The sequence below is a fragment of the Pteropus vampyrus genome, unplaced genomic scaffold, assembly GCF_000151845.1.
Source record: "Pteropus vampyrus isolate Shadow unplaced genomic scaffold, Pvam_2.0 Scaffold274, whole genome shotgun sequence".
NCBI classification, from domain to species: Eukaryota; Metazoa; Chordata; class Mammalia; order Chiroptera; family Pteropodidae; genus Pteropus; species Pteropus vampyrus.
Window position 1 is genome coordinate 369,797 of NW_011889055.1, and position 14,276 is coordinate 384,072.

The window sequence follows — 14,276 nt, forward strand, 5'->3', positions numbered from 1 at the left end:
GGACGGGCTTTGCGCGGGTCAAGCTGTCTGTCCTAGTGCTCAGGTGCCCTGTCTGGCGGCCACTTCCTCATGGTCTGGGGCTTTGCCTGACCCAGCGCCCGCCTCCAAAGGGCCAAGAGGGGCCCTGGGACCCACGAGGCCTGAGGGGTGTCCCGCCCGTGCTCCCCGGGCCATCTGGGGGTGTGCTCCCTCGTGTCCTGCGTCCCGCCGCCCAGCACCTCAGTGCCTGGCATCTACCCGGACAGGCCCTCGCGTGACTGCGAGGACAGCCTGGAGGGCTGTTGGGACACTTCTCCTCGGCCTTCGGCCTTGACCTGACTTCCTTCTGCTTTTGCGGGACAGCGGCGGACACTTCAACCCCGCGGTGTCCCTGGCAGCCACGCTCATCGGAGGCCTTGACCTGATGATGCTGCTACCCTACTGGGCCTCCCAGCTGTGCGGCGGGCTCATTGGGGCCGCGCTGGCCAAGGTGGGTGACCCCCAGGGGGCTGAGCCGCTGGCTGGGCTCTGATGCGGGAGCGGGGACCGCCCAACTCTTGGCCCGCCCGCTCCAGTGGGGACACGCAAAGGGCCTTCGACTCACTCCAAACCCGCCCCGTTCTGTCTATGTCTGGACAAGGCCTTCCTGGGACAGACCAGGAGGCAGCATTCAGGACCGAGGCTTTCGCGTCCGTTCCTGGCTTTGGCTTGGATCTGCTTGTGCTAGCGCCCCACTTGCCTGCAGGCTCACCCATTCTGCAGACGCCTCGCTAAGCACCGACTGGGGTACGCGGCGACCGGCTTTTCCTGGGCCGATGTCTCCGTGTCCTCCCGCCGCCCCCCTTTACACCCACGCTCTGCCTTCGCTAGGTGTCAGCATTCAGTTGGCGCGTGGAGCACCCCCATCCCGACGGGGAGGCCAGCTCTTCCTGCCAGCCAGTTTCCATAGCTCTACGCCTAACGCCATGGGCCGACGCCCACTGCCTCCCCTACCCTCCTTCCTTCTCTCCCTCCTTCCGCTCTCCTCTCCCTTCCCCCTTTCCTCCCTCCGTCTGTCTGTCTGTCCTGCTGCCCGTATGTCCCAGTCCTGTTAACCAGGGCCCTTCGAGAGGGAGGCCTCGCTTGGCATGCGTGGGGGGCGCCCTGCTAGCCTGGCTGGCATCTGGTCCATGGCTCTGAGCGCGGGCCCCCTGCAGACTTTGCTCTCAAGTCCCCGTTTTCTGTCTTCCTTCCCTGGTCCCCCAATACCCCCACTTGAGATCCTGCTCCCCCGTCAGCAGACGGGGCGGGCTCCTCCCACGGTTCTCGATGAGAGGCCATGCCCAGACTCTCCCTCCTGCTGGGCTACTTGGAACCTTGCCAGACGTGACGGTGACCCGTACAGGGAGCAGCTGCCGTTTACGGAGCATGACCTGCCTACTAAGCACTTCACACATCTGTCATTTACTCTCCCCACAACTTTACGAGAAGCCAGCATCAGTCCCACAGGGGCTGATATCATCACCCCGCTTTACAGAAGGGGAAACAGAGGCACAGAGAGGTCAGGAACTTGCCCCAGTTCTGATGAGCAGCAAAGCCCGGATTTGGACCCAGAGTGCAGACGCTCATCTGCCCGCTGTCTTCCCGTCCGGGGGCTGTGTGACGCCTGAGGTGACTTCCCATGAAGCCTCCCGCCCCTACGAAGGGACCGCATAGAGCTTTAGCTACAGGTTTACCCACTCATACGTGTTTGTGAAGTCTGTAAAACTAAGGAGTTTCTGTATTCTTTTTCTCCAAGAGGCCATCTAAGTTACACAACTTCAGGCCCACGACCCTGGCGCCTCTGCCGGGTCGTCCCCAGTGCACAGATGTCCAGTAGCTCCTCAAGCCCCATGGCAAAGACCAGTGGAGCTGAGAGGAGCAAGTGTCTGACTGGACAGCGGACAGGATGTCGCGGGCTCTCGGGGTCGGGGGGCATGCATTTTTAGGCCCCTGCCCCCAGCTCCTGGCTGTCTGTGTGTCCCCACCGTGGGGCTGAGTGGCTTCTCTCTGCAGGCGGTGAGTCCTGAGGAGAGGTTCTGGAATGCATCGGGGGCAGCCTTTGTGACAGTCCAGGAGCCGGGGCAGCTGACAGGCGCAGTGGTGACGGAGGTCATGCTGACCGCACTGCTGGCACTGGCCGTCTGCATGGGAGCCATTAACGAGAGCACGGAGGGCCCTCTGGCGCCATTCTCCATCGGATACTCTGTCACCGTGGGCATCCTGGCAGGGTGAGTGTCCCTCGGCAGTGGGACTGTGGGGTGGCCCTGGGCCGTGGCGCGGCTGCGAAGGCCGGCCCCGGGCAGATGGCAGGGAGTGGTGGGGACTTCGGTGTCTCAGGAGGCGCCTCTAAGCACCCTGGGCGGTCGCTGCTGTGTGGGACGGTGGGCCTGGCTGAACCGCCTTGATGTCGTTGCAGGGGAGTCAGGAAACTGGGTTTTCACGTGACGCTATCCACGTCTCGTAGCTTCAGCGTTTCTCCAGGTTGTGTCCTATGGTGGGCGGCCAGGGGTCAGCCTCAGACTCGGAAAGAGCCTCCGCGCCCACTGCTTCATCCGTGCTGAGCCTCCCCATGGGCTTGGGAAGGGGTTCAGGGCGTCGTGCTGGGTCAGGGGTCACTTCTCCCAGTTTTTGTATGTGACTGCTGAGGCTCAGAGAGGACACATGTGCCGCAGTTAGGATCAGTGGGCAGCAGCAAGAGCCCAACTCTCCTGCTAAAGGGGGCGAGGAAGCCCCTCCCCAGTGCCCAGCTCCTCCCTTTCTCACGGACCAGCTCTGCCCTCCGACCCCAGGCCTTGGGAGGTGGAGCCGGCAGGGCTGGTGCGGCGTGTGTGAAGTGTGGGGGTACTTGCTGCCCCCCAGTGGCTGCTGCTTCACTTACAGGCTATTGACACATCTTTTTTATTTTTTAAAGACAATTCTCATATTTATTGAGATACAACTGACATATAACATATTAGTGTCAGGTGTACAACGTACTGACGTGATATTTGTATCGTAAAATTATCGCCACAATGAGTCTAGTTACCTTTCATCACCGTAGTTACAAAACTTATTTTTCTGTGATGATGAGAATTTTATTTTTTTAAAGTTTTTCAATTAGTTGACATTCAATATTATATTAGTTTCAGGTGTGCAGCCTAGTGGTTAGACGTCTATATCACTCACGAAGTGGTCCCCCGATGAGTCTAGCTCCCGTGTGATACCACGCATGGTTACTACAGTACTACTGACCACACTCCCCACAGTGTACTGGCACCCCATGACTATCTTGTGACTGCCAGTCTGCACTGCTGAATCCCTTCCCTTTTCACCCAGCCCCTCAGCCCCCTGCTATCCAGTTACCATCAGTCTGTCCGTCCTTTCAGCCTTGGCTACTGGACGTGGGGCTGGGTGAGGAGCGAGGTCTGCAGGGCCCCGCTGGGGCACCAGGAGCAGAGGGGTACGCCTGGGCAGCGATCCCCAGGGGAGATGCCAGGCTGATTAGATTGAACGTCGTGCATGAATTATGTGCTAGACGTGGGCGTGAGAGGCATTTCTGATTCCTGACAACCCGTGAGATGGGGACTTCGCGTGCTCACGTGGTTGACAACCGCCAGACTCTGCTTTGCCGTCTGCGGAGAGAAACTGGGCCCATCCTGTCTCCCGCCTTCACTGACAGGCCCTCCTCCTGCACCTGCCTCTAGTGGGGTGTGGGGGTGGCAGAAGGCATGCCCAGGCCGGGGCCAGCCTTTCGCTTCCCACTGCTACCAGCCTCTTTGCCTGTGTCTTCTCTGGAATCCCCAGGACCCCAAGATGTGGTGGCTTCGGGAGGGTTTCTGGGGGGAGTTGTGACCCAGGCCTAGCTGGGGACACGAACCTGGCTGGGATCTGGTGACCGGTGCGGCTGGTGTTTGTAGGAGTGCCGTGTCTGGAGCCTGCATGAACCCCGCCCGTGCCTTTGGACCTGCCGTGGTGGCCAACCGCTGGGACTTCCACTGGGTCTACTGGCTGGGGCCGCTCCTGGGAAGCCTGCTCGTGGGCGCGCTCACCAGGTAGGTGTGTGGCACAGGGCCGCTGGCCCCTCTGGTGGACACTTGGTGACAGCGCCAAGCATCTGGGCCTAGAGGGCCAGAATCTCAGCTAGGTTTGTAGAAGAGGGAGCCGTCTTCAGAGGTGAAGGCCACGGCTCTGGCACCTTTGGTAGCAAGTGACAGAAATCTACTTAGGCCCTAAAGGGGAAGTCACCGGCCCACGGAACTGAGAGGCCCACAGGCAGCACTGGCTTCAGGGCCCAGCAATGTCTTGGGACTCCGTCTGTCCCACAGCCTGTCCTGTGCAGGCTCCGTGCGGAGGCAGAGATGTCACCAGAGACTCCAGCCTGCGTCCCAGAGGTGCAAACAGAACAGCCGCAGCTGGGGCCCTGAGCTGCGTTTGGAGCATGCGCCCAGTCCTGGAGGGGGGAGGGCAGAGGCGCAGGGGAGGGGGGTCCCCGCAGAAGTGTTGTGGGACGCGGAAACCACAGAGACGGGGTGTCAGGACCATGCGTCAGGGACGCCGGCACACACAGCACAGCGTGGCCAGCCCACTGCCGTGCTGCGCCGTGAGGAAGGGTTGCGCCTGCGGGGAGCCCCCCTCGGGTGCCCCCAGGACGCGCAGGGCTCTGCTCTTCCTGCCCCAGGCAGTGCAGGGTTAGGGTCTGGGCTCAGCAGGAGCCGGGCCACGTCCCGCTGGCGGGGTGGGCTGGGGCTCGGGCACTGGGCGGCTGGTCCACGCTCCCTCCATCGGCCCCTCTACGGTGCCGGCTCAGCCTGTGGCTCGGTGGGCACAGCACTAGCAGTTCTGGGATGGCAGAGATGGCATCTCCAGGAAAAGGGTTTCTCCTGCCCCAAGGGGATCTGGCCACCGGGGCTGGAAAAATTCTGGAGAAATCTGGGCATGGAGATGCTGATGAAGGCCTGGGGCTCTCCCCCAGAGACCTCACTGGGCCATGTTTTTGTAGGTTCTTCATTGGAGATAAGAAAACCCGTCTGATCCTAAAGGGACAGTGAGGCTGAGAGGGGCTTCCTGGCCCGTGCCCTTGACTGCGGGGAGCACGCCTGCATCCCCGCCCGGCTTTCCAGCGCGGCCCTGGCTCCTCGGCGGACAGACAGCCTGTTGCTAAGCCCTCAGGATGCTCGGGGGGTCCTTTGTGCTCACCGGGGCCCTTGGCCTGGGAGACATGCGGCCAACACCACCCAGAGGGAGGCAGAAGCAGCACACAGGACCATTTCCTGGAGAGGGGAGGACCCAGGAGCCCAGGAACACAGGAGGAGGCGCTGTCGGGGGCCCCGCCCACCTTGGGGGCCCCGCTCACCCTTCCCCTCCCGGCTCCCTGGCTGCTGCTTCAGGGGGCTGTGGTGCTCTGACCACAGCCTCCTGTCCTGAACTGCAGTCTAGCTTTCAATAAACAAGCCAGTGTTCTCTTCCGCGAGCCCATTCTCTTGCCTTTCATTTCACAAATGGGCCCTGCTGGGGAGGAAGCAAAAGTCTGGCCGGGCCTGGGCTGTCCAATCTAGTTAAGGCTCGAGTCCAGAGCCATCACAGGGACCCAGTGCAGGCCAGCCCAGAGCTGGCCTCCCGCTTAGCCAGAACCGTTAGCTCTGTCCAGAGCTGAGTCCAATCTAGAACCAGTCTGGACGCCAGTCAGAATCAATCCTAGACCATGGCTCAGGACCCTGCCGAAAAGCCAAACGCAGGGCCCAGGGTCTGGGGTGGTGGCCAGGACCACCCCTGACGGCACGCCAGCCGGGGACAGGGGTTGGAGTGGGCTGGGCCAGAGCGGCAAGGACTTCCCGAGGAAACAGACAAGGAGGCGGGAGTCCGGTCTGGAGACAGTGCACGTGGATGGAAGACGTGAGTGTAACGATAAGGACGAGACAGGATAAGAAGACACGCTGAACGCCGCGCCCTACGAGAGGAGGGCGTGTCCTCTCTTCAAGAACCTAAGGGTCACTTATGGAAGATGATAATTATGACATCGTAAAGAAAAGCCAGGGAAAAATAATCCTCAACAACAAACAGAAAACTCACCCCAAATACTCATCTGAGTCAAAATGAAGAAAACGCTCACTGGTGAGTATCAACTTCTCTATGAGAAAATGGACACTACACACCCAAACATCCACTACATCAGAGAAAGACAAACACTAACCACCACCACAAACCTAAAGGAAAAGGAGGAAATAATATAAAATCAGAAAGGAGCATCAGAATGAAGAGGAAGTTTGAGGAATTTACATCGAAAAGCAAATCGGCTCTTTGCTCTGCTTCTGTAAATGCGCTCCCTGTATGCAGGAGCTCACGCGAGAGCTCACATGCACTTCGCTTGACTTGTCAGTGTAACTGTTTGCACCCATAGCAGGCCCCGCCTCTTGTAGCACCTTGTACCTTGGCAGATCGTGCTTCCTGTAACAATTTGTAACCAGCGGTAACCCATAACAACTCCCGCCCTTCCACCAGTGTTACTACTTGCGACCATAGCAACTCGTGTAATAGACTGGTATATGAGGAATGTTACAACATAGCTCAGGGCCCAGATCTCCAGACACTAGCTCCTCTGGGACCCGAGTAATGAATCTGAGTTCTCCTTGTCTCTGAGTCACTGCTTCGTTCTTTGCTGGACTGGTTTTGGGATTTTTCCACATTTTTGGAGGCCCCAGCGAGATTCCAACCATGCTGGCCCCTTGAGCCACTGGACTGGTGGCTCAGTGGGGCCGAGGCAGAGAGGAATCGAGACTGAGGAGTCACGCCACCCGACAAATATTCCGGGTTCTCTTTCGGATCAGCGCCCTGACTCCCGGTGATGCTGAGTCACAGAAGGGAAGGACCAACTCACCAGGAACAGCCGCAGGAGGACAAGGTACCAAGGTAAGGAGGAAAGGTCCCAGGACAGCCCCCATTCAGACCCCGCCCAGCGGGCAGAAGGGGAAGCTGATCCCCTCCTGGTCTTCAGTAGGAAGACATTGGCCAGGGAACCTGACGAGTGTTCCAGGATCATCAGTCTCCAAAAGCGGGGGCGGAGACTGGGTCTCCCCAGTGGGGGAGACATTGGGTTAGGCCGGAAGCCTTCCATGGACGGGGGAGGCACCGTTGAGCCTGCTGTATGAGTGACAGCTTCCTCAGCGGGGAGGCGTCAGGCTGAGGCAGGCCCCCACTGGCTGCATGTACCAGTGGGGAGGACTAATGTTTTGACCTGATGTGTGAGTGAGTGAATGAGAGGCTTGGTACAAGTTTGTACGTCCATGGCTGGGCACCCTTAAGGTCTCCTGAAGGCCAAGGAGCTCGTGTGGGCTCACTCTGCGGGTCCGTGGTGAACAGCATATGGTCCAGGGAGGCATCGGACTAGTGTCCGATCGTAAGTCACAAAGCTGAGTCCGCTACGGCTAAGCGTCACCTAAGCTCCCCGCGAGGGGACACAGCCAGATGAGCATCTGAATGGTCTCCTCTGTGGAGGGGGCACCCACCTTTGTCTGTCTTTGCGTCACCGTCGCAGGGTGGGAATAGTTTGGTCAACACTAAGAAAAGAGGGGAGCTCCATCACCCTCCGGAGGGCAACCAAGCACCTTCCACAAGTTAGGGGGCACGTTAAGGAACGGTGGGAGGTTGCAGGAAAGACAGGAATGCTGAGTGACTGAGACGTGGCCTCGCAAAGAAGTGACAGCTGAGCCCCAATCCACGGTTCTGTAGGTGACCCACACACGGCTTACGGTGGCCTCGCTGGATCTCCGTGAGGGGTCTGCTCCAGTGGTCCGGGTCGGGGGTTTATACCGACCCACCAATGCCAAGAAGCGCCTGAAATCCCCGCGAGGGGAGTGGCCAGAGACAGGCGAAGTGAGTGGCGTCCCCTCCGAGCTCCCCCGACCCTGTCCCCCACCCTGATGTGGCGTGAGAGTTGTCTGTCGTGGGAAGCACGGGAGCCGCCTCAGATCTATACGAAGAAAAGGAAACTGGCTTTGGTGACGGAAGGTATGAGGTCTGGAGACTTGTTCTGAAGGAAATGGAGGGAAAGGTGTTTGCCTTAGAGGTGGTTACTGCGGAAAGTGACCAGAGGCACAGTGAAGGAACAAAGACAGCGTGGGATGAGGTCCGTGGAGGGAAATCCCGAGGGATTCGTGAGCGGAAAGTGGAAGAAGGTTCTCGAAAGGGATCTTGAGGAGAAATCTTACGTAATAAAGTGAAACGAGGCCGGAAGCTTGAGTCTGAAAGGAAGCCGGGGCGAAACTGGAACCGTGTTTCATGTTTCTTAGACCACGGGTCTGACGCGAACGTTACGAAGAGGTTTTCTGAGTAGGAAACTAGGATTCTGGACTCCATCAGAATCGTTTCAGCGTTTTACGTTGCCTTAACCAGGTTTCTGGGACTTTATAGAGAATATACTAACACCGGCCTCTGCACCCAATTTTCAAAGGAAGCTCCCTGCAAATACAGGGCGAAGTTCTTCTAGGCCAACTGTCTTAAATTGTGTGCTGAATTTTAAGAAGTTTCTTAAATTTTAAGAAAGGTTTCTCAGAGGAGTACGGGGTCAAGCTGACCCTGGGAAAGCTTTGTACTCTTTGTGAGCTTGAATGGCCTGGCTTCGGGGCAGCCTGGCCCCTGGAAGGGACCCTAGACCGCCCCACCATGAGGGCAGTGTATCGGGTAGTGACAGGGACCCCTGGACATCCAGTTTCCACACACAGACACATGGCTGCAGGTCGCTCCTGTAGTGCCCCCTCGGGTCCGGTTTTGTGCGAATAGGCAGGGGGAGTGTAAGGTCCTGGTGGCCCGACCAACGTGGAAAAAGAACAAAGAGCCAGCAAAAATAATCCACCAAGGGGACCCCAAGGAAGAACCTGTCTTCCCACCGCCGTGCATCCCAGCGGCTCGACCAGCTCCCGCCCAGACACTCCGCCATCCGTGCCTTCGCCGCCCCAACAGCCCGAGCGACCACTGAGCCCAAGTCCACGGCGCCTCCGCTCGGCCACGCAGCCAGTCCAGCAGTCTGCGGCCCTTCAGATGGCCCTCCGAGAGGCGCGAGGACCTTAGAGGTTGGAGAAGATGGCACTCCAGCCAGGCCATCCTGCCTTCCACTGTCAGCCATTCGGCACGACCGACCTCCGCAGCTGGAAGCAGCACACCCCGCCCTATTCGGAGACGCCCCAGGCGATGACGGATCTGCTCGAGTCCATCTTCCAAACTCATCGGTCTACCTGGGACGACTGCATTAGGGAACCCGGATCCGGTAGGACAGACTGCTGCCCCCCCAAGGAAGAGAGAAGCCCAAAGGAGCCTCCACTACGCCGTGACCAATGCGATGCTGCAGAGAGACCGGCCCCTGGAAGAATGAGAGCCCCCAGCGCGGGAGGACGCCCGAAGGGCTAGAGAAGTTCAATCCACCTCGTAAAGGAAAGCACCAGCCTGAGCCAGCCGTCCAAGAGCTCATCGGCCTAGTCAAAGGACAGTCGGACTAGGGGCGACCGGGCTCCCTGATCCTAGGCCCCCCGGAGCCTACGGTCGCAATAGACTGTTATGGTGGACACTGGGACTGAACACGCTGTGGTCACTAAGCCTGTGGCTCCCCTCACGGACCCATCGTTGGGGCCACGGGGAACCGAGTCGCTCGCTTGTTCTGTAAAGCCGTCAGCTAAGAGGCCACCTAGTGACTCATGAGTTCTTGTGCCTACCCGAGTGCCCCATTTCCCTTTTGGGCAGAGATTTACTGACAAAACTTGGAGCACAAATCATCTCTACCTCAGGGAAGCCCGCCCGTCTCATGCTGAGGGGCCAGCCCGCTCTAAGGATGGCTGTGACGGTGCCCAGGAAGGACGAATGGCGTCTTTACTCTTCGAGAGAAAAACAAATGAATTTGACCAGTCTGCTAGAAGAGTTCCCTGCTGCCTGGGCAGAAAGAGGGGGCCCAGGTCTAGCCAAAGATAACGCACCCATCGTGGTATATCTGAAGCCAGAGGCCATCCTTGTCACACAAAGGCAATATCCAGTGTCACGGGAAGCACGCCTGGGAACTCGAGACCACATCCAGAGTCTGTGTGGTGCTGGACTTCTAGCTGAGTGTCAGTCACCTTGGAGCACTGCGCTCCTGCAGGTCAAGAAGCCAGGAGGGAGCAACTACTGCCCTGTCCAGGACCTCCGTGCCATCAACAATGCGGTGGTCACCATCCATTCGGCAGCCCCCAACCCGCACACTCTCCTAAGCCTCTGACCTGCGCAAATGAGCTGGTTCATGTGCCTTGACCTTGAAGACGCCTTTTTCAGTCTCCGGGTATCAGCGGCCAGCCAGCCTTTGCTCGCCTTCGAGAGGGAAGACCCGCCCACCGGGAGAAACACGCGACTGACCTGGACTCGACTGCCACAGGCTTCACGACTCCCCCACTCTGTTCGGCGAGGCGCTGGCCGCAGATCTTGCTGCGTTCCCTGGGGAGGCTTTGAACTGCACATCACTCCGGTCTGTAGATGACCGGCTACTGGCCAGCCCTGCCAAAGAAGACTGCTGGAAAGGTGCTAGAGCCTTACGGGCCCTGCTCCCTACCATGGGACACAAGGTGTCATGGAAGAAGGCTTAAATCTGCAAACAGAAGGTCGAATACCGCAGATTCATCATCTCGGAAGGACATCAGGCACTTGGACAAGAGAGAAAACTGGCCATCTGCTCAATACCCCAGCCAAACACCAAGAAAGGAGTCCATGAGTTCCTAGGGGTGGCTGGGTTCTGCCAGATCTGGATACCAGGTTTCTCCGAGATTGCCAGGCCACTGTGCGAGGCCACAGCTGGGTCTGGAAAAGACGCCCTGGATTGGGGCTCAGAACAAGAAAAAGTGTTCAGAGAAATAAAGAAACTCCAAACAAGCGCTCCAGCGTTAGGACTACCAGATGTGACACGGGACTGCAACCTCTTCATACCCGAGAAGAGTCACACCGCACTGGGGGTCCTCACACAAACGGTCGGGCCATGGCAGCGCCCGACTGCATATTTGTACAAATGGCTAGATTCAGTGGCTGCAGGGTGGCCACTGTGTCTCCGGGCCTTAGCTGCCACGGTAATCCTGGTCAGAGAAGTGGACGAGCTTACGCTGGGACAAAATATAAATGTAAAGGTCCCCCATGCCGAAACTGCATTATTGAACATTCACGGACATAAATGACTGACCAACGCCAGAATAACTCATTATCAGGGGCTGCTTTGCGAAAATCCACGAGTCCATCTCAAAACTACAAACATTGAACCCTGCTACGTTTCTGCCCACTGAGCAGGGGCCTCCCGACCACGATTGTGAGAAGGTCATGGATGAAGTTTACTCAAGCAGGCCAGACCTGACAGACGTTCCTCTTCAGGACCCAGAACTAGTTTTGTTCGTAGATGGGAGCAGCTTTATCCACGAAGGACAGCGCAAAGCCGGCCACGCGACGACTGCCGATGAGGGGATCGGAGCTGAGGCCCTGCCCCAGGGCTGGTCGGCGCAGCGGCAGAGCTGTGGGCACGTGTCCAGGCGCTGCGACAGGCTGAAGGGAAACGGGCCAGTATCTACACCGACTCAAGGTACGCCTTTGCTACCTGCACACACATGGAGCCATTTATAAAGAGAGGGGACGACTGACGGGGGAGGAAAGGAAATCAAGAACAAAGAAGAAATCCTCCGACTGCTAGAGGCAGTCTGGAAGCTTCGAAAGTGAGGCATGCACTGCAGGGGCCACCAGAGGAGAACTGGCCCTGTCGGTGGGGGAAACCGAATAGCAGACCAAGCAGCGAAGGAGGCTGCCCATCAGCTAAGTGCCGCAGCGGGTCCTAGACCCATCTCCAAGGTTCTCCTAGCGCCAGAATTACCTCTATCCCCATAATACACTAAGGAAGATCAATGGGCTTCAAGTGAAGGGGGAACCAGGAGGAAGGAGGGCTGGTGGGAACTTCCAGATTGGAGACTTTGTTCCCGCTGCGCTGGCAGTTCAGCTAGTAAAACGCCACCATGAATTACCTCACCTCGGGGAGACTTCTTTAGAAAGCCCGTTAGGCCACTGCTATTTCACACCCAAACTCCCGACCCTGTGCGCCCGCATCAGTGCTAAGTGTGTGACTAGTGCACGAAGCAATGCTGGCTAAAGACCGAGGCCTGATCTAGCGGTGCAAATGGTTGGAACTATGCCATTCGAAGACCTAGAAGTGGACTTTACTGAGGTCAAGCCCTGCAGGAGCCGCCGGTACCTCCTTATGTTGGTTTGCACCTTAGTCCAGATGGGCTGAAGCCTTCCCTACGCGCACTGATGGCCACGAGAAGTAGCCAGGGCCTTATTGAGGGAAATTGTTCCAAGATACGGACTACCTCTCTCTATAGGATCTGACAATGACCTGCCTTTGTGTCTGAGACAGTCCAGACCTTGTCCAAAGCTCTAGGGATCAAATGGAAGCTCCACGCGGCCTATGGGCCAGAGAGTTCAGGGAAAGTTGAACGCATGAACTGGACCCTCAAAACCACTCAGGTTAAGCTTTGTCAGGAAATCCAGTTACCTTGGATAGATATGCTGCCTTTAGCTCTACTCCGAACGCGACGCACCCCAAGACTTTCAGGCTACTCCACTTTCAAAATCCTTTACGGGAGACCTCCCCCCGAGATAGAGAAGTTAAAAGGAAACCCTCAATTAATGGCTGACCTGGAAGTGTCCGCACGCCTTCAGGCCTTAGGGAGGACCCTCCGCAGCATCACTCGGGAAACTTTAGAGAGAGCCCCTATCCCTTTAGGGAAGTGGGTCCACCCCTTTCGGCCAGGAGACGAAGTGTGGGTAAAAGATTAGAAAAAGGAGCCGCTCCAGCCGAGCTGGACAGGCCCTCACTCTGTTATATTAGTAATTCCCACTGCTATTAAAGTTGCAGGCATCACCCCGTGGATCCACCACACCTGGGTAGAGAGAGCAGCATCCCCGGGGGACCAGGAGACCCGGACTGCAGAGCCTCTTCCTGATCAGCCGCTCCGAGTCGCACTCCGGAGGCAGCAGAAATCCACCTGAGCTCGTTGGCCCTGCTCTGGCTACCCTGGAAGCTAGCCAGTCCACGCACGGCAGAAGCTTGAGGACCGACCATCACTGCAGTCGGCTGAAACCGGCGCAGACGGGTCCCACCAACCCTCGTAAGTAGGAAGACAACATGCCCCGTTTCAGCCACAAACCGGAAGCTGGTTGGTCTACGCACGGCCAAAGTCTGAGGAATTTCATCGTGGGACTCCTTATAACTGGACACTGGGGAGGGAAGGAAATTAGGGCAAAGGACTGTGAGCTATGTGTTCATGTCACCATGAGGTAAGAGAATTTCCACGACCTTAATTTTCTATAGCTACTATGAATGTCAGGGAACTCAGAAAGGGACCTATACCTATGACTAGACTCAATATTCAATACGCGACCCAGGAAGTAATCAACCTTATGTATGTTACAACCCAAATAACCCTCCACTGAAACAGGTTTTGAAATAAGGGTGGCTCAGAGGGACCATGGGGGAGGATGGACAGACGGACCCATGTTGGCCCAGACTCGAGTGAAAGAAAATCCTCATCAGATAATCCTAAAGTTGGATGCTTGTGCTGCTATGAGTCAGGGCCAACGGGAGGAAGGAGATCCTGCGGATCTCTCAGCTGGGAAGAAAGTTACAGGACAGAAAAAAAGCATGTATGTCCCCATAGTTCCTCATGTGGAACGAGGTGTGCCTATTGGTCATGTGTCCTAAGGGCTACTTGGGAGAAGGACACAACAACGAGAGGTTATTTAAGGAGAGGGGTAGCCTTACCAAGCTGCACCACACGTGTGCAATCCATTAGAGTCGACAATAACCAACCCCTTGAACCGCGTTGGAGGTCCGGAGAAGTAGTAACACTTGGAATTGATGGGACGGGCTAAATCTCTATGTTCAAATTCATATTCATATTAGAGGTCAAATACTAGCTCATTCAGCCCAAGTCTATCAGGTTTACAAGTCCTTCTACAAGGAAGTAACTGAACCCCTATCCCCATCGTCACAATCAAACACTTATTTTTCTGAGTGGCTGAAGGAACAGCTCACTCCCTGAATGTCGCTTCCTGCTATGTATGCGGGGGAACTCCAGTGGGAGATAGATGACTACGGGAAGCTACTAAATTGGTTCCCGACCAGGCAATGCCAGATATAACGGCCCCACGTATCTCAAACGATGGTCAATGGATTTTGGAACATACTATTATAAGACAATACTGCCAGGCCAGAGGTGGAGGAACCCTCAAACACTCAGCTGGAAACTTGATTT

The 14,276-nt window shown here is 57.1% G+C and overlaps 1 protein-coding gene across 1 annotated transcript in view; it reads left to right on the top strand.

Moving 5' to 3' along the window:
• Positions 1-5,027, top strand: part of AQP8 (aquaporin 8) — a 10,977-nt gene extending 5,950 nt beyond the window's left edge. Inside the window, exons 4-7 of the mRNA XM_011375514.1 lie at positions 343-469; positions 2,014-2,228; positions 3,897-4,031; positions 4,979-5,027. Of these exons, the coding sequence (XP_011373816.1) occupies positions 343-469; positions 2,014-2,228; positions 3,897-4,031; positions 4,979-5,027 (526 nt within the window). The remainder of the gene's footprint in view (positions 1-342; positions 470-2,013; positions 2,229-3,896; positions 4,032-4,978) is intronic.
• Positions 5,028-14,276: the final 9,249 nt, after the last annotated feature.